This window comes from Protopterus annectens, chromosome 9.part0 (genome assembly GCF_019279795.1).
Source record: "Protopterus annectens isolate FY-2018-M chromosome 9.part0, PAN1.0, whole genome shotgun sequence".
NCBI classification, from domain to species: domain Eukaryota; kingdom Metazoa; phylum Chordata; order Ceratodontiformes; family Protopteridae; genus Protopterus; species Protopterus annectens.
In genome coordinates, this window is record NC_056743.1 from 965,991,363 (window position 1) to 966,013,742 (window position 22,380).

Here is a 22,380-nt window from a genome sequence, read left to right on the forward strand (position 1 = left end):
TGAGAGATACAGTTGTCTGTCGAGTGGGTTTTATAAGGAGCTGAGAGCTTCAGGGGAAGAGGAGTTTAGTGTGCCTATTCTGAGTCTGCTTGGATTGTTAATAGCATAACAGGTGTTCAATACTTGCTTTTAATGCAGAAGGCTATGGGTTCTACTCCCACAGTATGTAGATGCATTGCTGATACTATACTGTATTGTAATTTTAAAGGGGGTGGATGTAACAAGTCAGGAGTGTAGCTACAGATACAAAGGAAGTGAGAAAATGTCATGCACAAGGGCTTTTGTGCCTTAGTGGAAAGAGCAACAAATATCATTAACCCAAATTCAGCAATAGAAAATCAGAATTATTATGTTCTGTGCTGCATTATAAGACAAATATTTTAAACAAGTACAGTACATTTTCCAGCATTCAAGATTAAACACATTTTTCCACAGGGGAGAAGCAATGGTGGCCACTTAGCACTTGGATTGCAATGATAGATGTCCTTCAAGAATGCAACTGCAGTCATAACATGTGGGGTTGTCCTGCCTCAGGCAGCCCTCGGTCGGCCGGATTCCAAAGTCTGGGTCCGACGTCGGCTGATGTCGCATTTCTCTCCGACGTCAGAGTGGCTGGAGTATATAAGCATCAGCCGACACCATTTTCTTCAGTCTTTCTTGCCGCGCGGTGCCTGAAGCAGAAGCGGTTCGCAAGTGCCGGTCGGTCAGCTCCTGTATTCTACGATACCGAAGTCATCAAAAAAGCTAAGTACCCCGTTGGGGACCTTTTCTTGCCTCAGCCGATGTCAGAAATTACTGAAAAAGTTAACAATTGTCTTTTTTGTGGTAAACAAATACCTCATAAGGATTTCCAATCTTACTGCCTCCCTTGCCTGGGCCCAGACCACGACGTCTCGGCCTGTGTAGCCTGTGCTTGCTTCAACAAGCGCACTCTCAGGCACCGGGCGGAGTTCGCTGAAGATTTTTTCGGCGATAAATTTGCTTACACCATGCCGTCGGATCTTCCGACATCGCAAACTCCCAAAAAGCGAAAAGACCGGGACCGACATCCTCGGCCCGCATCTACCACCGACTCCACGCCAAAACCTAGCGCGAGTGCTCCGGTTCCCTCTGAGACGGTCTCTCCACCGTTCCGAACCGAAGACACCGCATTACCGACGACTCCGATTCCAGACATTACTCCGACGCCAGTCATAGATTTTCCTCCGGATACCGAAACCGAGGAAATGCCCGAGACCATTGCTGTAGACAAGGTCACTCCTGCACATGGAGCTGCCAGGCCTCCTATGGCCATGTCTATTAAGGCCTACACTAGGGCTAAGGCAGCCAGCAAAACAAAGCATATTACTTCTAAATCCTTACCTCAGCCGACTCCGGAGACACAAATTATGTCCATGGCTGCTGATTTAATTTCCATGATTAGAGGTTCACAGGCCCATCCTGAGAGAGCATCCCAGCCTCCTCCTGATAAAAGGCCCCGGGTTGAACCCTCTGACCCTACTCCTTCAGATGAAGACTCTGAGGGCTCTGTCCACTCTGATAGCCAGGAAGAGCTCTTCCAGACCTATGAGGACTCTGATGCAGAAGATTCCATACCTTCGGCCTCCCCTCCTGAGGATATTTCTTTTGGGGAAGTTCTGCACACCATGAGGGAACATTTCAAGTGGCAGGGTCAGGAATATTCTGATTCCAGGAAATGCCTTAGGACTTTCCTTAAGAAGCCTCAGCACAGGCCCTTAGCTATTCCTCCTGTACTTGATGTTCTGGATGATTTGTATTCTGATTCTAGTGCTACCCCTGATTCTCTTCCTCCTGCTCCAGCCAAGCCAGACAGGTATTACAGGGTCCCAGAAACTCATTCCCACTTATTCAGGGCCCATACTGCTGATTTGGAAACTGTTTCACAGGGGCCTAAAGGAGTTTCAGCCTCCACCTCAAAAAATCCTTTGCCCTCCAACAGGGAAGCAAGGTCATTGGAGAGATGGGGTAAAAAGGTTTACACATCCACTACCTTATCTATGAGAGCTTTAAATTGCCTTTTTCATATGTTCCAATATCAGGATTATCTTTTAGAAGATTTACAAAAAAACATTAGCTTCTCCTGATCCTTTAGACAGGAAGACTTTGCAGGAAGCTGTACATAACACTCAGCAAGTAAGCAATCACTTCCTGCAGTGTGGATATGATGCACTGGAAGCTTCATGTAGGGCAGCTATGACAGGGGCAGTGATGCGTAGACATGCTTGGTTAAAAGATCAACCTCTACCAGATCATGTCAAAGCAAAACTTCTGGATGCACCTTTGGAAAAGACCTAGCTTTTTGGTGCAAATGCTAAGGATGTGTTAAAGACCATCGAAGAAAAAGCTAAATCAGTTCAAACTGTAAAGGATTTCCTCCAGTTTCAACCCCCCAGATTCAGTAGGAATTGGCCTTCAAAAAACTGGTCCTTTCCTAATCCAGAAAAGTTTCAAAGGAGTAAGAACAGACGTGGCCGAGGAAGAGGCCAATACAGAGGCCCTTACAGGGGACGTCAATGGCAGCCAGGCAACCAAAGAGGTGACGCAGGGGTTTCCCCTGCCCAACAACCACAATCTCAATGACTTTCCTCTACTACCGCCTACCAGGGAACAACTAGAAGCTCCCTTGGGCGGGAAATTATCTCCGTTTGCAGAAAACTGGCACAGACTGACAAAGGACAAATGGATTTTGGACATTATAGACCGAGGGTACAGGTTTCATTTTCATACCTTACCAAGAAAACAAGGCATGCCAAATCTACCACAACATCAAAGGGCAGAGGCTATCAAGCAATAGAAAGAGTTCCACAACAAGAACAAGAACAGGGGGTTTACTCAAGACTGTTCCTTGTTCCAAGAAAAGAAACTCAATGGAGACCAATACTGGACTTGTCCGCATTAAACACCTTTCTCATAGTACCAAAGTTCAAAATGCTGACTCTGCAGCAACTCCTTCCCATGCTGGGCAAGGAGTCATGGCTGATTACTCTGGACCTCAAGGAGGCATACCTGCATGTCCCTATCAGACACAGCTGCAGAAGATACCTCCGATTTCTTGCAGGGCCAGAGCATTATCAATTCTCAGCATTGCCATTTGGCTTATCTACTGCGCCCAGAGTGTTTACAAAATGCCTGGCTTCAGTAATTGCTCATTGCAGGCTCCAGGGTATACAAATTTACCCGTACCTGGACGACTGCCTCATACAAGTGGACGACAAATTGATGTTGACAAAAAATCTGGAATATGTCATACGATTACTTCAAGCTCTGGGATACACAGTCAACTTCCAAAAGTCAAGACTGCAGCCATCCCAGCAAATAATCTTTTTAGGAGCCAAACTAGACACAGCCTCTCAGATGGCTTACCTGACAGAAGACAAGCAAGAGAAGTTAACTCAATACTTCAAAGGTTTAGCAAAACTCACCCAGATGACTGCAAGGAGATTCCTACAGGCCCTGGGTTACATGGCATCCTGCATTCTACTGGTTCCATTAGCAAAACTACACATGAGGAAAGCTTCAATGGTACCTAAAAAGCGTTTGGTCTCAGCACAGCAACAACTTGGAGACAATCATACCACTCATTCCATGCCTACAAAAGGAATTCCTATGGTGGGCCTCGGTGAGCCAGGAAAACACAGGTATGTCATTCAAAAAACCACAGATAACACAGACCATGACTACAGACGCCTCAGACCTCGGATGGGGGGTGCACATGGAAGGCAGGTGTATACAAGGACAATGGTCTCCAAAGGAAACACATCTGCATATAAACCAAAAGGAAATGCTGGCAGTAATGCATGCTATCGAGGTTTTTCAAAACCAACTCCAGCAAGGTCACTTAATGATACGGACAGACAATACCACTGTGATGTAGTACATAAACAAGCAGGGGGGCACCCACTCTTACCCCCTTTGCAGACTGACAATGCAGCTTTGGGAGAAATCACTGAGCCTAAACATCCAGTTACAATCCCAGTTTGTTCCAGGAAAAGACAATGTGTTGGCGGACAGCCTAAGCAGGAATTTCACAGATCCACACGAGTGGAGGTTACATCCGAAGCCTTTCAGACAACTCACTTCAACATGGGGCAAGCCAGAAGTGGACCTATTTGCCTCTCACCTCAATCATCTCCTACCAAAATTTTGCACAAGGACATACCATCCAAAGGCTTGGAAAATAGATGCTCTTTCATTCAACTGGAACTCCCTAGCAATCTATGCATTCCCACCTCTGCCACTGATGACCTCAGTATTACTAAAGATCAAAGCAGAGAAGCCCAAGGGAATCATAATAGCTCCGGATTGGCCAAGACAACACTGGTACCCGCTACTACGGAGCATATGTCACACCAGGAGGTGGGCCCTCCCTCAGTGGCCTCTACTTTTGACTCAACACAATTTCGAAACTCTGCATCCAAACCTTCAGACACTGCAGCTAACAGCCTGGGAGATCCCATAAATAACTTCAGCTTATCTCTCTCCAAGGAAGTTCAGCGGATACTAACAGAGGCTCGAAGACCGTCCACCAGAAAGGTCTACTTAGCAAAGTGGAAAAGATTCAGCAATTGGAATACCAGCAAAGGACATGATGCATCACTACTGAACATTCCACTTATCTTGGAATATTTGGCAGATATGTTACAGAGCGGCCTCTCATATTCTTCAATAAAGATACATGCATCTGCTATTTCAGCTAGATACAACACTGATCCTCCTGTTTTTTCTCACCCCTTACTAAGACAATTCCTCAGGGGAATCAAGAACATTAAGCCACCAAGAAAGGCCCCAGTGCCAGCCTGGGACCTCAATTTTGTCTTAGAAAAACTGACTCTACCTCCTTTTGAGCCAGCAGCTTCAGTTGACTTGCAATTTCTCTCATGGAAAACAGCCTTCCTGTTGGCAATTACCTCAGCAAGAAGGGTCTCGGAACTACAGGCCCTAATGGCAATACCACCCTTTATTATTTTCCACAGAGACAGGGTTTCATTAAGGACCAACCCTACCTTTATGCCAAAGTTGGTATCTAGGGTTTCTCTAAATCAAGCCATTCATCTGCCTGCTTTCTTCCCCAATCCTGAGAATAAGGGGGAAAGGCTTTTGCATACCTTGGACATTCATAGACAACTTCGATACTACCTGGACAGAACCAAGGCCAATAGGAAGTCTGAACAGCTTTTGGTAGCTTACGCCCCTGCAGTCCAAGGAAAAGCAATTTCAAAACAGACTATTTCTAAATGGATTGGACATTGCATCAGATTCTGTTATTCCTTTCATGGAAAGACTGTTCCAGCCTATGTCAGACCACATTCCACCAGAGCTACAGCCACCTCTACAGCATTTTTAAGAGGGGTGCCTACAAAGGACATTCTAGAAGCTGCTACATGGAGCTCCGTGCATACATTCTCAAAACACTACAATCTCCCCCTATACTCCAGATCCAGAGCAGGCTTTGCTTCGGCAGTCCTGCAGGGTTTGATTGCCACACCATCTCTTTCCTAGAGCATACCTCCTCCCCCAGCTAAGCTATGGTATTCTACCCACATGTTATGACTGCAGTTGCATTCTTGAAGGACATAGTACAGTTTTGTACCTACCATAAATGTAGATGTCCGATAGACATGCAACTGCAGTCGGGTTTCCCTCCCTCCATACCCCTCTATGCTTAGGGTCCACTCCTATCCCCTCACTCTTAGCTGGGGATATCTGTTATGGTGTATTTGTTTTATTGCTCATGTATTTGTTTGGAATCCTGTTTTTGTCTTCCAATTTGATTACAGCCTTCCTTGGAGGGCACCTGGCATCTGGGGCAAGAAACACTGAAGAAAATGGCGTTGGCTGATGCTTATATACTCCAGCCGCTCTGACGTCGGAGAGAAATGCGACATCAGCCGACGTCGGACCCAGACTTTGGAATCCGGCCAACCGAGGGCTGCCTGAGGCAGGACAACCTCACATGTTATGACTGCAGTTGCATGTCTATCGGACATCTACATTTATGGTAGGTACAAAACTGTACTTTTTGATGGTTCTGAATGAATGTAGGAGAGGGTCTGTCAGTACTTGGACTAAAAATTGGAGGTCTTAAAACATGCAGTTTGCCTAGTTTATTTTTTTTTGTGCATGTACAGCTATTGAGTTGGTCTGATAGCACAAATCAGAGTATGTCAAGCAAAAATTGAAAATATGTGTGCAAAATGCCCATGGCTTACACTACTGTCATTTTATATATATATATATATATATATATATATATATATATATATATATATATATATATATAAACACACACACACATATATATATATATATATATATATATATATATATATATATAAATATATATATATATATATATATATATATATATATACACACATGTGTGTGTGTGTGTGTATATATATTTATATATGTGTGTGATATATATATATATATATATATATATATATATATATATATATATATATATATATACAGAGAGATAGAGAGAGAGATGTGTGTGTAAGTAGACTTTTATGATAGAAATGTTCTGAATTGGGCAGTTTTGTCATTATTGGTTCATGCATTTTGTTTCATTGTATTCTGGAAAAATGTTCAAACAATAAATTTAAAATACGCTCCAAGTCTAACAAGTGTGCTATATTATACAAGGAATATAATTTAGTAAAGTCAGGAAGGTGTATCAAAGAACACATGTATGTTTCTTGTTTTGTGTGCAAGGGGCCTATGATTCGAAAACAGCCCAGAGATAATCTTTATCCATCACTGGCCAGATGCATTTTCTTTGGATGTGGTGGGGGTTTCAGTGCTGTTTCAATGAATGTGAGTTTCAAGGGCGGAGGAGTTTTAATGCCAAGTCTAAGTATTGCTTTGTTTAGCAGATGTCTATTAGTGTTTGCGCATTGTGCTATAAAATGTAAAAATAAAATCTAAATAATCATTGTGGAAGTAAAGTAGTATGCACATTGGTATTTATGGTAAATGGGCCGAAATAGCCAGGTAATGGGACATTGGAATGGCTGCAGGGGGGACTCTGGTGCCATATTTTGGTCATCTGTTCTTCAGTTTGAGTTTGAAAGTTGGTATCCCACAATTCCACTGGAGTGGGTGGTTATGCACTTGTGTATGCAAATTTTATGTTAGTCACCATGCAGATTTATACCTATTTTCATGGGCATTGTCCAGATTTTTAATGTTTCCAGGTTGAGAGGTATGACACAGACAACACTACAGTGATGTGGTATAACAACAAGCAGTGAGACATGAAATCTTACCAACTCTGCAGGATGGCCACTTCAGGCTTGGGAAGTGGTTCTCTGTTATCAGTTAACTGATCAGGCAGTACACATTCCTTCAGAGCACAATCTAATGGCAGAGTCTCTGAGCAGGTCCAGAACACCGGCTCACAAATGGATGCTTCATAGAGACATGTTCTGGACATTTTCCATTGCTGGGATATTTCTCAGGTATCATGCCATCTGGCATGGAAGAGGGATGCCCTTTCCTTTCCTTGAAAGTGGATGTTTCTTTATGCTTTCCCTCATCTGCAGGACTCTTGGAAGCAGAGGAAGAAGATTCAGCTGGATTCCCAAAAATCTTGCTAGTGACTCCCTATTGGCAGAGACAGCACTGGTTTCCCCTCTTAATGTATCTGGCCAGGGGCAATCAGCACAAGTTAATTCACCGGTTGGATCACCTGACAGAGGACAAGGGGTCTCTCATGGAAAAGATTTTTGGTCTGGTGTCATGCTCATAACCAGGACCCTTTTTCTATGGAGGTCCCCCTTGGTCCTCCCTTATTTGTGAGAATTCTTCCAGTCTGGCTTGGCCTATTCTTCTGTGAAGGCTCATTTGTTGGCCATTTCTGCTTATCTGCCCTTGAATCCTACTTTGACTTCTCATTTTGAGGTCAAACAATTTCTTAAAAGCATCTTGCATATTAGGCCTCCAAGAAAACCTATTTCTCCTCCTTGGGACCTTAATTTTGTTTTGGAAAAATTAACTCTGGTTTATTTTGAGTCTGCAGAGTGTACTTTGCAACATTTTGCTTGGAAGTCTTTGCTGTTGCTGGCTCTTAGTTCTGCTCCAAGGGTTTTTGAGCTCCAGGCCTTTATGGCCATTCTTTCTTTTTGGAGTTTTCACAGGGACAGGATATCCCTTTGTACATATTTTTTTTATGGCCAAGATAGTAAATGAGTTGTCCTTGAATCAGTTGGTATAACTCCCATTCTTTTTTCCTTCTCAGTCTGCTAGTGAGAGGGTCCTGCATATCTTGAATTTGCACAGACAACTCTGGTACACTTTGAATAAAACTAAGACCTATTCATAAGTCTGATCAGGTTTTCATTTCCTTTCAGCCCAGGTCTTTGGGTCTGGTTGTTTTTAGCAAACCATCTCCTCCTGGATATCTAAGGCCATTTCCTTTTGTTTTTCTTTATGGCAAATAACTTTCTATTTCTGCTAGAACTCATTTCACTAGGGGTGTTGTGCTTTCTTTACGGGGTTGGACTCCAATTCCATCCTTGAAGCTACTACCTGGTCTTCAGTGCATATCTTTGCTAAGCATTATAAGTTGTAGGGCCAGAGCAGGTTTTGCTGAACCCCCATTTTATGTGGGTTTGTTGAGGGCTCTTTTCCGCCTTCCACCTCCGACCACCCATTCTGTTTCTTGAGCTTTTTTTACTCTCCCTTCCATGTAGAGTACTGCAGTAGCGATAGAGAAGGACATAGTACAGTTGTATAAAATGTTACCATAACAGTAGATGTCCTTCTCTTCATGATTGCAGTATTCACTCCCTCTCTGCAACTCCCTCTCTGCAACCCCCTCTTGTTCTGCATTTTTTCCTTCTGAATGTGAATGTACTCATATGTTCTATGTATACTGTTCTCTTCTGGGGCAATTCATTTCTGCGTAGATGCGTCCGTATGTCCTTTATATGCCGTATGATGCAGGTTCTGTGTGGGGACCATAAATGTGACATATGGTGCATACAGGACTTTTGTTTTTAAGCTTTTATTGGCCGAGCGTCAGGCTGCCATGGGTGGGACATCCCTTCTATGTAGAATACTGCAACAGTGAAGAGAAGGACATCTACTCTTATGGTAATAGTTTATACAACTGTATTTTATTTGGCTTTGACAAAGATGAAGAAAGCAGAGCTTTCCTTTTTCTGCCATATTTTCTTGGATAGAATTTGTGCAGAAGTGACTTAGTTTACTTGTATCTTTACCAAACATTATAAGTAGGACTTGGCCTGCTGATCCAAGGCTTTCTTTGAGGGAATCTCTCCTAAAGTGTTGGGCTTCGTGGAATCCTTAATCCCATTGTTGTCTGAATTACTTCTTTTGTATATACTCTCGAGCTAGAGAGTCTTGAAGTAAGACGGTAGTTAAATGAAGTACTCACCGTAACAGTAGAAATGACCTTGCATTCATAGTCAAAAACTGCAACATTCTGGCATTTGGCAACTCCCTCAACAACTTTATACATTGTTGATGAGCAGCAACAAAACGTCAGCAAAATAGTAAAAGATCTTGGAGTCCTTGTAGATCATGACATTCAACTGTTTTCCGTACAGCTACTGTTCCCAGAGCAATCATGGGGTTGACAACTAAACCAGAGAGGTAATTTCTCCTGTTGTGTACAACTCTTGTCAGACCCATGATAGGTACTGTTCTGTAATCTGTTCACACACACGGTCTTGTGCAGTTGGAGAAGGTAAAATGATTTCTTATAGAGAGAATCAAATGATTTCAAGGCTTGTCTTACAGTGAATGACTACAATACTTGTCTGTCTCATTTTTCTCTGTGTATTATTGCTCTCTTAGAGGAGGCATATACCTGACATAAAGAAAATAAAGCAGACTTTACTTTTTGAACCCCTTTGATTAGAGTACACCCATGGCGAATCGTATGCCAATGGAATAAGCTGCCTCTCTCAGACCGTAGATTCATACTTTCAAAGAGGAACTGGATGACTAGATGAGCACCTGTAGGTTCCTGCATGAGATCCAGGGCATCAGGTTTATCAGTGCTGGTTGTCCTTGAGCTTGTTTACCAAACTTGTGAACCTATGAGTAAGTCTTTGTAAACTGTGGCTGCCTGACAGCATCCTTATTCTTTCCTGTGCTCCTCTAGACATTTTCCCTCCAAGCATCCAACATTCTTCAGTATATCCATGTTAAGATTCTAAGAATTTCTGCAGAAGTGTCAAAAAACTGCTAGAGAGCTAAGCTTGGACTTCCACCCCCTGGGCAAGATTTGACATGTTCTCAAGGTGAACAGAGGGGTATTGAAAGAAAGTAGTTCTTAGTAGTTGGCTGTGCATAGAGGTTTTTGCCCTGACAGTGTCCCAGATGACCATGGTGTTAGATGAGCCAGTCATAACATCTTGGGAGTAAGTGACCAGTATTCTATCTGAGAGGAGGGTACTGACAGAACTCTAATGCAAATGATGCACTTGGAAGAAGGCTTGGGGTCGCAAATATGCATATTAGGACTCTGAGTAGTGACATGCCCATCAAGAACTTCACATATACTTTGACAGGAATTATAAGCATGTGGAACCACTAGGTAGCAGACATTACACCACTCTTTCTGCCAACAGGGAGTAGTCATCTCTGTATTTGAAGGTTTTCATAATCTTTAACATTCACTTCTCTTTGCTTGTGTTTTAAGACGCCATGTGTTTGGAGAAATAAGCAAGTCAGTAGAGATTAGGTACTTGATGGTCATGGGGAACGGGGGGATAATAAAATGCCAGATTTTTTACTGCCTGGAGGCATAAGTCCTATTCTGTTCTACAGACGATTTTGTCTTGAAGATGCATTGTTATTGTGTGTATTTTCCTGTACATTAATTTTATGTTTTTACAGCCTAAATTGATCCTTGTTGGGTCCTTGGTTGATTATATATTCCCGAACAGTCAGAATGTAGCCCTTTTTACTTTAAAATTGTACATTCAGGCAAATCCACGTGCACATTAAGATGTAACACTCTGACATATTAACACACACACATCCTTTGAGCCTGCTTCACAATTATGCCTCTAAAAAGAAAAAATAAATACTTAGTCCTTTCAGCTCTAAAATGTAGTCAGCAAGAACATGAAGATAAGTAGGTAGTGGAAATTTGTCAGCTTCATTCTGGATTTTTTAGCTTGATGTGTTTTAACTTGGGCCAACTGACACTTTATTCCAGTATTATAAAGCAGTGAAACCAATTTTAAACCCTGATTTCTCAGTGTTGCATTGTAATACAGCTGAAGTGTTTTCCCAGTGCTCAGCACATTTCAAAAAATTGTGTTACTTGTGCTGAAAAGAAATATCTGCTTACCCATTGTGTTGTAAAGTAGCTTTTATGATGCTGTAATCATTAAGTTAGGCCACGTGATAAGAAAACAGTGTCTGTATCTTTTTACAGACCTAAAATGAACGTGGCAAACTGGGATGGCTGTTCACCAGTTGTCATTATACTCAGAAGCCAGATGGAAATAAAAGTAGGCTGAGTGTTGAGTGTTGTCCTGATTTACGTGATAGCTGTGCCTGACAAAAAAATAATAAACTTCAGCAAAAGTCATAAAATAATAAAATGAAACACAACTAAGCAAACATATGACATTATAATTGTGTCCTTTGAGCTTCAAGTGTGATTTTCAGTAGAAGTGCTCATTTATAAGATATTTTTTTAGGTCATCTGCTAATGATTCTTAGGGTAGCAACAAAATTATACCACTAAACTGGCATGTTGCTCTTTTTTCTCTTCTGTCTTATCCCATTGTTCGGTCAAAGTGTTTGCCTAATTATATATTTTCAAAAGTGTCATTTTTCAAGTTTAGTTTTTTTACTAATGGTTTAGCTTCCAAATACATAATCTGCATGTGTCATTCGTTTATGCCATAATATACAAGTTTCTTTGTTAGCACTGTGATATTTTTCAATGAGCCTAGTTGTCGGAAGTTTACTGTGTTCATTGTTATAAACATTTGTGGCTTGTGACGGGTTGTGGCCACATAGGGACCATGTTGTGGCCATCTCATCCAGTTAAACTGCTGTATTCTATTATGCGCAATGTGGAACTGTATTCAGTTCTTTCTTTGTATTTATTCCAAAGTAAAGGTAAATAAAGGTTTTGCAAACCATACCTAGAGAAGAGAGATAATTTTATTTGTGAACTCATGGTTTGAAAGGATTTTAAGAGAATGTTACTTTTTAAACATGTAGCATCTTTTTATGAAGCGTATTGTGATGCCAGTTAACTTTTTGTGTGTTCACTTTTTAGACCAGAGCATGTCAGCACTTTGTATCAGAACATCCTCACAGTTGAACCAAGGCTGCTGTATCAGTATGAACGTGTTATTAAGAACTTTGTTCGAGAAATTAAACTACAGAACCTACAAATGGAGAATCTTGCACTTGCAGTAAAACGGTATGTTACGTGCTTATTTAAAATTATTGATTGACTTTTTATGCATTTGTTGACCAACTGTACCCACAAGGCAGAAGGCACTTTTTCACTGGCAAACCCAGAGTATTGTCTTTAGAAGCCATAACTTAGCAACAGGAAACAGCATAATATTGTAATGCAAGTAAAGACCTGCAATACTTCTTGAAATATTTTTTTTTAACTCACAGGGCAGCTCATATTTTGAATCATGTGTCCAGTTTGGTTAGATTGGAATAATGTTAAAACATTTAAGTCACTGTTTGAGGTGAGGCTTGGTAGCAGAGTTTTTATGACTTTCTGTACATCTCCCTTCATTGAGTCATGGGCTTGTTATTCAATGCACATTGTAATCGAGTGCAGTAGGGAGATGGATGCTGAGGGAATCAAATCCTGGACTAGAAGATAGAGGTCTTTAGCAGTGTGTATCCTTAATTGTCTAGACTAAACGTTTAGATTTTTTAAGAGAGCTGGAAATAATATAAGTAACGATCTGATGATGTCATTTTCATTCATTCCTCAACCTGTGGGTTTCGGATCCGACTCTACCACTTTTCAAAGCGTTAGCCTCCAACACTCCCCTACCCATAATGCGTCATACCCCCAAATTACCTTAGATCTTGTTTACTGCTCTGTCAATAAGCATCTGTTAAGGCTGCCGGCCCAGCTACCTAGAATTTTGTAAATAATTCTATGTCATTTGTGAATAGTAATATGACTTGTATGCCTGTCTTACAAATGTAAGAAAACTGTATGTTATGTGTATATTAAACTGCTGATGCAGAAGTGTTTGTGGAATTGTATGTTCTGTACAGAGCTTCAAGAATGTAACCACAGTGTGCCCTGCTGGAAAAGAGCAGAAATGTGTATAAACTATATGCCTATGCAAATGTACGTTTTGATGGTAAAGGCTGGAACATACAGAGTTAACTTGCAAACCCTCAAGAAAAGCAAAGAGTTTTACGATGGTGTTTCTCGGCTAAGAGACAGGATGTCTAGAGCTAGGAGGTTTTTCTTCGGTCTGGAAACAGAAATAATTATAGGTTTCAAGTGTAAAAGTGTTTAACTTTTTTACGACTTCCAGTTCCAGGCAAACTTATGAAAAATAAGTATTTTTGACACAGAGGTAACAAAGAATGATGTAATCTGAGATAACCCAGCAGAAGTGTTTAACTGTTTTACGACTTCCAGTTCCAGGCAAACTTCTGAAAAATAAGTATTTTTGACACAGAGGTAACAAAGAATGATGTAATCTGAGATAACCCAGCAGAAATGTTTGATAGTGACTTAAGAACTATCTCAAAGAGTGACTCTGTGCATTTTGTATTTGTCTTTGGACCTAGAAACATCCTCTCATCAGCACTTCTCATCTATATTTGCCTGGCTCTGAAAGTAAGCAATTTAGGGCATAGTATCTCTTAAATATAGATAGGAATACAGTAAAGATTAGTTTAGATGTTTTCTGTATTTATTTGAGACTGTCCTTTAATGTTGTTTTATGATTCTGATCTCTTGTCACTGTGCTGAGTTATTCCGTATTGTCTTGTTCTTAAATATATTTAAACCTTTTAATTGTGGCTGGTTTGTTTAGAGATATTTAAGCTCTTGGGGTACTTGCATATGTATTTGGTGTCACTTAACAGGCCACTTTTAAATAGTTTTGCTGTTGATCACACTTACCATTTGGATAACAGTAACATTACACAGTAGAATTGGTCACCCTTTGGGAAGGGCCTTATAGTAGCTGATAAAGAGCTGGTTGGTGGCAGTGATAACTACCTTTTAGTCTGGGCAGAAGGGTGCATAGCTAGTAAACCTGTGCCAGCCTTTCCCAGGTGTGTGTGTCTGTGTTTGTTTATAAATCAAATTTCAAAGTGTGTGTGTCAGCTACTTGGGCAGGGGCACGAAGCATTGGCTGGACAGAGAGGTTGCTGCTCATTTTGGCTTAACCACTCAGATAAGATCTTAACCCTGTAGCTGTGCCAGTGGGGAGTCTTATTGGGGATCTGGAGAAAGAGGGCGAAACCATCCCCAGACTGACTGTGATCTCTGTGTGCTCCTAAGGGAAATTGTACTTTACTGTGTGTGTACTTGTTACCTTCCCAATGTGCACATCCCTCACTGGTGCTAGTTGTGAGGATTGAGGCTCTTTGATTACTGGGCCAGTGCAGGGGCATCACAGCATCTATATCGGTGTGCTCGAGTTCCGTTAAGAGTTTTATCTGGATTTCAGATAAGTCATATTTTTCTTTGCTGTGATATTTTTTCTCTTTCCCCTATCATTTTAACTGTAGAGAACTAGGAGTTCTGTATTTTTAGAAACGAAACAAAAAAAACACAAACAGTAACTCACTGGTCCATTTTCTTTGCGGGAGCTTCTTTCCCATTCCTCCTCTCTTTAGCAATGTCCGATAAGCCATTAAGCTTTAAAAAGTACACTTCCTGTGGGCACAAGATTCCCTTAGCTGATGCCCACAGGTAGTGTGTTTATTGTCTCAGCCCTGCACATCTTGAAACCCCCTGCTGTATCTGTGATGGGTTTCACCAGCGTGCTTTGGCTGACCGCAGAAATAAACTTATTTTAAAGGGCCTTCTTCCATCTTGTGCCCCAGCTGTGGGTTCCTCTACTTCAGGAGCTCAAACCCCTGCCAAGAAGCACAAAGACGTCTGGGAACACAGAAAATGTTCCCAGGATAAGTCCACCTATACTAGAGAGACTTCCCAAAAGGCTCCCAGAGCATCAGATCTGAAATCTTCAGACCTGAGTAAGTCTGCAGTCATCTTCTCAGACCTGATCTCCCCTTTATTTCTTTGGGAAGGATTCCTGCTGCCTTGGGATCTCCCTTTCAGGATAGATCCCCTAAAAATAAAAGATCCTCCAGACCACCTTCTACAGCTTCTGTCAGGGCCTCCCATAGTCTTTCTGGATCAGAGGTGGATAGACTGAGGCAGTTTTTTCAGCCTCAGACCCAGATGGGGCATTTAACAGCTCCGTCTCCCACCGGGGTCTGTGAGTCTGTTGCCTTCTCTGATCCGACCTCCTGCTTCTGTGTCTTCGAATCCAAAGGTCCCTAGAGTCAAGATGTCAGAGCTGGTAGTGATACTCTGACAGCTTCCCCGACTCTATCAGCACTGTCCACATCGGAGTAGAGTGGCTGTCAGAGCCGAAGATTCAGTGTCTGTTCTGTGGGGCTGACTTTGACTCCTAAGTTTTTGGAGCCATTGTTTCCCCTCAGAGCCTTGGTATTCGACAGGTCTGCGCCAACTCCCCCTTCAGAGTTGACAGCCAGGGAAGCTTGACTACTTTCTGCCCTGACTGCTTCGGCTCTGGGGAGAAGATCATGTTTGCTGTCTCTGGGCCCATCTGCCTTCGAGGTGGTGGAGAGGGTTGTCTCCCTACCCAAGAGATCCTTGGCTCCAGTACTTTCGGATGCACCCCTTACCTCCATGGATACTTTGACTCAGACCCAACATCTGCCGCGTCCGGGATAGCCTGCCCAGCAAAGTCTCCAAGCTATTCCATCCTTGGAACCCCCATGTCTCTTCTGATACCTCCCTGGCACATCTCCCTGAGGAGCTACCCTGGAAGAGAAGGTACAATGGATTCTCTGCAAGAATCTGTCACAGAAGATGTCAGTTTCAAGGAAGGGGAAGGGTCATAGGATGTCTCCTTTGGAGAATCTTAGAAATCCTGTGCCAAGAAGGTGGTTGGTCTACCCAAAACTGTATCCCTGAGGAAACTGTGTTCTTGGAGGCTTTTGGGTCCAGCCCATCTACGTCTTGTGTCCCCCCCTTGCTGATGCACTCGTCAACCTAATGTCAACAAAGGCTTGGAAGGAGCCAGGCACTGTAGAACCTGTCCCCAAACGTGCAGGTGGGATTCTTGGTGCCCCCACAGGCTGACCACATTGGACTAAAGGGATGCCGTGGTTGTTGTGGCAACCACCAAAGAGAAGCTGGCTCAGGAAATATTCACTGTCCATCCCCATGACAGGGAGTCTAGGGCTATGGACAGATTTGGCAAGAGTGTTTACTCCTCCGCTGCTTTCACCCTATGAACACTAAACTATCTTTCTAATTTTAGAAGGCTAATGAGGGAATTAATTAAAGAACTCTCTAGCTCTGTCCCAAAGTCCATGTCTGATGAGGAATGAAAGGTCTTTTCCTCCAGAATGGTCACTCTACAGTCAGTTTCTAATGTATCCATGAGGTTAGTTTCCCATGCTGCAGAGTGTACCTTCAGGGCCATCAGTTCTGGCATTGCCTTAGGCATCATGCCTGTATGTGGCTTTGTGACTTTGCAGAACCTTTCAAGGTGTCTTTCATCAGTGCACCCTTTGATGGATTTTCATTCTTTCGCCCCACATTCAGAGAGACACACTCCTGTTCTTAGATGGAAAGACATGGTTTGCCATTGGAATCCATTTTTCTACTCCACAAAGTTCCTTCTCCAGGAATCAGCGTGGTGGTAAATTGTGGTTCAAAAAGTCTCAAGGTCCTTTTCAGGAGTCTCAGAGAGTAAATTGTGGTTCAAAAAGTCTCAAGGTCCTTTTCAGGAGTCTCAGAGAGGCTTTTATCCCAGAGGCAGAGGAGGAAACAGTTATAATGGCAGATGCTGCCCATACAGGGGTCTGCAAAGTCAAGGGTCTCAAGATTCATTCTTTGACAGACCCTTTAATTGCTCCTGAAAGGTTGCCCAACAGTCCCTGTCTGGAGGCAGTCAGGGGTGCTTATCCTTGCACCAGAAGCCTGCTTGGCCGTCACAAATAACCTCTAGGTGCAAAGGATCATAATCCATTCCTTTTTAAAAATATCTTGTACCAAAGAGACTACCCAGTCAGAGGGAAACAACATCTTTGGAGTTTGCAAAGCTGCTAGAAAAATAGTTATCCAGAAGATCCATCCAGATCAAATTGTATCAGGAATTTACTCAAGATTCTTTTTAGTACAAAAAAAAAGAAAAGACAGGATCTGAGGCCAGTTTTGAACCTGACATCCCTGAACAAGTCAGTAACAAAACTCAAAATCCAGGATGGTCACTGTCCAGTCCATTCTACCACTACTGCAAATGGACACCTGGATGTGCTCAATAGACCTAAAGCCTGCATACTGTCATATCAGATGCTCCAGACGGTATCTTCGCTTCAGCCTGAAAAACACCATTTCCAATTCAGAGTACTCCCTTTTGGTCTCACCAGAGCCCCCAGGTGTTCACCAAGTCCATGGCTGTAGTCACAGCATCACTTGAGCCTGCAGGGATTCCACTTGTTTCCTTACCTGGATAATTGGCTCCTGGCTGCTCCAGCCAGGCATCTGCTTATCCAAGCCAGGGATTGTCTGTTACACCTAGCCCCGAAATTAGGCATAACCATCAATATGCAGAAATTGCAATTACACCCTGTTCAAGTAGTAGACTTCATTGAATTACATCTAGATACATCCAAAACCGTGGTCTTCCTCCCTCCAGATAGAATTTCTACTCTAAGACTAAATATCAGACAGATTCTAGTAATACCAGATCCACCAGTGAAATTAGTGCTCAGAGCATTGGGCTCTATAGCTGCTATAATTACTGTTAACCTGCAGCATGGCTACACATGAAAATTTTGCAGTGGACGTTAGTAGTCCAAGCAATGGTCCTTATACCAGCACCCTCTAAGCTATCTGGTCAAAGTATCAGGAGTGTGTAAAGACTCTCTCTTCTTTGTTGGCCTCATTCCTCAGCTTTTGAATACGGATGACCCTTTGTCTCCCCCCAAATGCCACATTGACCATGGGCACCTCCCATCTGGGGTGGGGGGGCATTTCCTGGGACAGACAGTCCAAGACACATGGATGCCACAGGAGGCCAATCTGCATATCAGCATCCTAGAGGTGAAAACAGTCCTCCTAGCATTGCAAGCCTTATACAGCTTTCTTTTTCTAGGGACTATTGTAGTACAAACAGACAATATGTCAATTGTGTGGTACATCAACAAGTAAGGAGGAATCGGGTCATATCCTCTGTGTCAAGAAGCAGTGAGACTGTGGCAGTGGGAGATCTTTACCAGCCGCTTCCTAATTGCAATGTAGATTCTCAGAGTGCAACATTTTAGTAAACAGGCTGAGCAGAGTTTTACTGATGCCTCATGAGTGGTCTCTAAATCACTGGCAAACATGATCTTTCACAAATGGGGTTAACCCTGCTGCAATCTCTTTGCATCCCCTTACAACAACAAATATAGCAGGTTCTTTGCCTTGATTTCTCCTCTGGGATAGTCCAAAAGATGCTGTTCATGTTTGGCCCCGGTCTACTTTCCTTATTCCCATTCCCACCTCTACCACTTATTCCCCAATTTCTTCAGAAAACATGCAGGTTGAAGAGCAGAGTAATCCTCATTGCTCCTTTCTGGCCCCAACAAGTCTGGTGTACCTTTCTTTGGTCTCATCTGATTTGCCCACTACGGACATTGGAACCGATTCCAGATCTACTCTCTCACCAATCAGGCAGACTCACCCAGAGCTTCCAGGCCTAAAACTAACCACATGGTTTCTCCAAATCCGATGATGGCTAGACTTTCCAGGCTTTCATCCACTGTCCAGAAGATTTTGATTTCATCCCACAAAGCATCCACTAAGAAAATTTATAAGAGCAAATGGAAAAGATTCTTCATATGGGCTCAACAGAAGCAGTTGAATCACTTTAGTACTCCCATTACTTCAGTCCTAGATTTCCTTGCTGATTGTCTTTCAATATGAGGCAACTTACTCCACTGTAGAAGTACAACTAACAACCATCTCAAATTATCACATCAGGGAAAATTGTTCATTAGCTTCTTCAAAATTGTGTAAAGGCTTTCTTAGTGATGCTTTATTACTTTGCCCTCCTGTCAAGGATCCCACCCCTCCTTGGGACTTAACTATGATTCTGCAGGCACTAGTCCGTCCTCCTTTTGAACTTTCAGCCAAGATAGATTTGAAATTCCTTTCATGGATAACTCTGTTCTTGGTTGCAAAAAGAGTTTCCAAGTTACAAGCCCTCTCCTCCAAAACTCCCCTTATTTAATTTTCCATAAAGGCAGAGTCATCTTGCATACCAACTCTTCCTTTTTACCCAAAGTTGCTACAGTGAACAATATTAACCGATCCATCAACCTACCAGTTTTCTTTCCCATTTTTCAAAACAAGGGAGAGTATATCCTTCATCTCTTAGATGTTCATAGACAACTGTGATTTTATCTACACAGGACAAAATCATTCGGAATGTTTGGCCAATTGTTTGTATCCTTTGCCAATGTTAGAAAAGGAAAAACAGTTTGTAAGACCACATTAGCCAAATGGTTAAGAGATTGCATTTCTTTTGTACATGCATCTAAAGGTATATCCTTGCTCACACGTCAAAGCCCACTCCAGCAGATCAGTGTCGACATCCCAAGCATTTTGGTCTAGGGTCTTGATTGATATTTGTGCAGCTGCCTTGTGGTCTAACTGTCCTAACTTTATTTCACACTACCTCCACAAATAGAGCTGCCCTTGGTTCTCCAGTGCTCCAGAACATCCTTCCATGAGGGCCACCCGAGATTACTATAACTTGGGACTCTATCCGACAGGTTGGGGAACAAATGAAAATGACAATATTAGATAAAGAAGTTATGTACTCACCATAACGTTCCATCTTTGTTGTCCATTTTCATTTTTCCTCAACCTGCCCTCCCTCCTTCCACCTGTCCATGTCTGTGGGGACCTGATGGCTACACTTTTAGGAACCACTGTTCCTGTTTGAGCTCCTGAACTTGGCTTTTCCCTTAAAATAGGATTTTGTTAATATCTTTGTATCTAGTTTCATTTATGCATATACATATAATTTTCTTTAGAGGCTGTACATGTTGTTAACGGCAAACTTGATTGAATTAATTTGGGGGAATGAGGCATTATGGGTAGGGGAGGAGTTCGAGCTTCAGAGCCTAAAGCTTTGGAAAACGTCCGAATCTGATCTGAGGGTCGGATCTGAAACCCACAGGTCGAGGAAGAATGAAAATGCACAACACAGATGGAACGTTATGGTGAGTACGTAACTTCTTTTTTTTCCTGAGGTTTTAGAATGTATTACTAATTCAGAACAATGATATGATTCAAAGATTTTGTCTTGTGTGATTCCATCAGCAGTGTCCATAATGTTGACATTTGCATTTTTGTTCAGTTTCTGAAGACTAATATAGATATGTGTGTTCTTTATGTGCAGTACCACATGATGAGGTGCGTGATTATCTGTTCAAAGCACAATCCAGCACGCTTTGCTGCACTAATGAAATGCCATGTTTTTTTTGTTTTTTTTTTCCTGAGCAGGGACTTGTAGGTATTCATTGAACTTGGTGTGCTTTTTTGCAGGAATGAAATGTTGTGTTTACTTATATATTTTTTAAGGGGAGAACTTGTAGGTGTTATATGAACTTAGTATATACACCCATGTTAACCAATCAGCTTGCTTAATTTTTTGAGCCCATTTCATACTTATTTATGCATGCATTTGTGGACTGGGTATAACATTGATCCAAGTAGACCATTTTCACAGGAGTTGTAGAATTAATCAGTGCGAGGTTGGAAATAGATTGCTAGACTTCTTGCAGTAAGAGTACATAGACTAGTACAGGCATTTATGCTGCATAATGAACATTGTACTACACAATATGAATATTGTACTAATATAGTTATATGCTAGTAGTGGTCTAGTAAAGGAATACTGTTTTTGTAATAAATGACTGTTCAACAAAACTATGAAGACTACTAAAGACACACTAATCTATGTACATAAAGAAAAAGGGTAGTAGGGGAAGGATTTCTGGATGTAATAAGTGAGAAGGGAAGTGCAGGTGTGATGACGATGGGAGGAGGTGAAAGTTAAAAGTTCCACGAGGAAAGTGAATTGTTAACTTATGAAGTGTAGGAGGAAGGAGGGGAGACGGTGAGGGTCTAGAGTGGCAGTACATTTGCTAGAGATGTGCTTGCTGTCTAGAGTAGCCCATGCATGATAGGAGGAAGGCCTGTGTGTGTGTGTGTGTTTGTGTGTGTGTGTGTGTGGTATCCCAGGATATGTGGATGCTGCAGTAGGTTCAGTATATTAATATGGGGAATAATGACTGCTAGTTGACTCCTAGGAAAAGGCATCAGTGCATCAGTAAGTGTGTGGAATTTTGTTGAATTAGGAATAGATTTAAGTGATGGTGTTGTTTCTAAAGCAGTTGAATTGGTATTGGTTGTTGAGAATTGTTTCAGCTGTTTACAGAAATGAATGCTCATTCATATTAATTAATATCTTTGGGTATGGTTTGGGGGCTAGTATAGAAGATGCATGCTCTTTGTATTTCAGATTGGATAGCTAAATTTGCAAATTGGGCATATTTTAGCAAGTGAACTTTAGACTGAAAGAAGACAGCTCTTTCTGGAATTCTCTGAGCAAGGAAGGGGAAACTTTCTTTCATGCCAGTTTGTGTGACAGGCTACCCAGAAGGATGGATGTTTTGTGGCGTGGGCAGCCAGTTTAGCTTTTGCAAGAGTTAAGGCAGTGGTTTTCCCTTTTTATGCGCTAGGTTAATGAAGATCCGCGGTGGTGGTGCTGCGGTAGCGTTGTCGCCTCACAGTAAGACGCTGTCCGGTTCGAGTCTAAACTAAAGCGTCTTCTGTGTGGAGACATGCGTGAATGGGCGTTCCTTCGTTGAAGGTTGTGCGTCAGAGCTGGCAACTCGGTACGTAAAAATAGACTGCCGATCATTAGCGGACCGGAGTTCTGCTGTGGCGACCCCTAACCCGGGAAAAGCCTAAAGACACAACAGCAATGCGCTAGGTTAATGAACTGGCCGAAGTTGTATGAGGTGGTTTGTAGAGAGGTTAAGATGTTAATCTTTCCCGCTGCTGCAGTAGCCTATAAGACTACATGGGCTGTG

At 42.2% G+C, this 22,380-nt stretch overlaps 1 protein-coding gene across 2 annotated transcripts in view; it reads left to right on the forward strand.

Moving 5' to 3' along the window:
• The window catches only part of RASEF (RAS and EF-hand domain containing), a 1,118,741-nt gene that overhangs the window by 206,840 nt on the left and 889,521 nt on the right, over window positions 1-22,380 (forward strand). For both annotated transcript variants that reach the window (XM_044083709.1, XM_044083708.1), the window contains exon 2: window positions 12,299-12,445. In XM_044083709.1, the coding sequence (XP_043939644.1) occupies window positions 12,299-12,445 (147 nt within the window). The remainder of the gene's footprint in view (window positions 1-12,298; window positions 12,446-22,380) is intronic.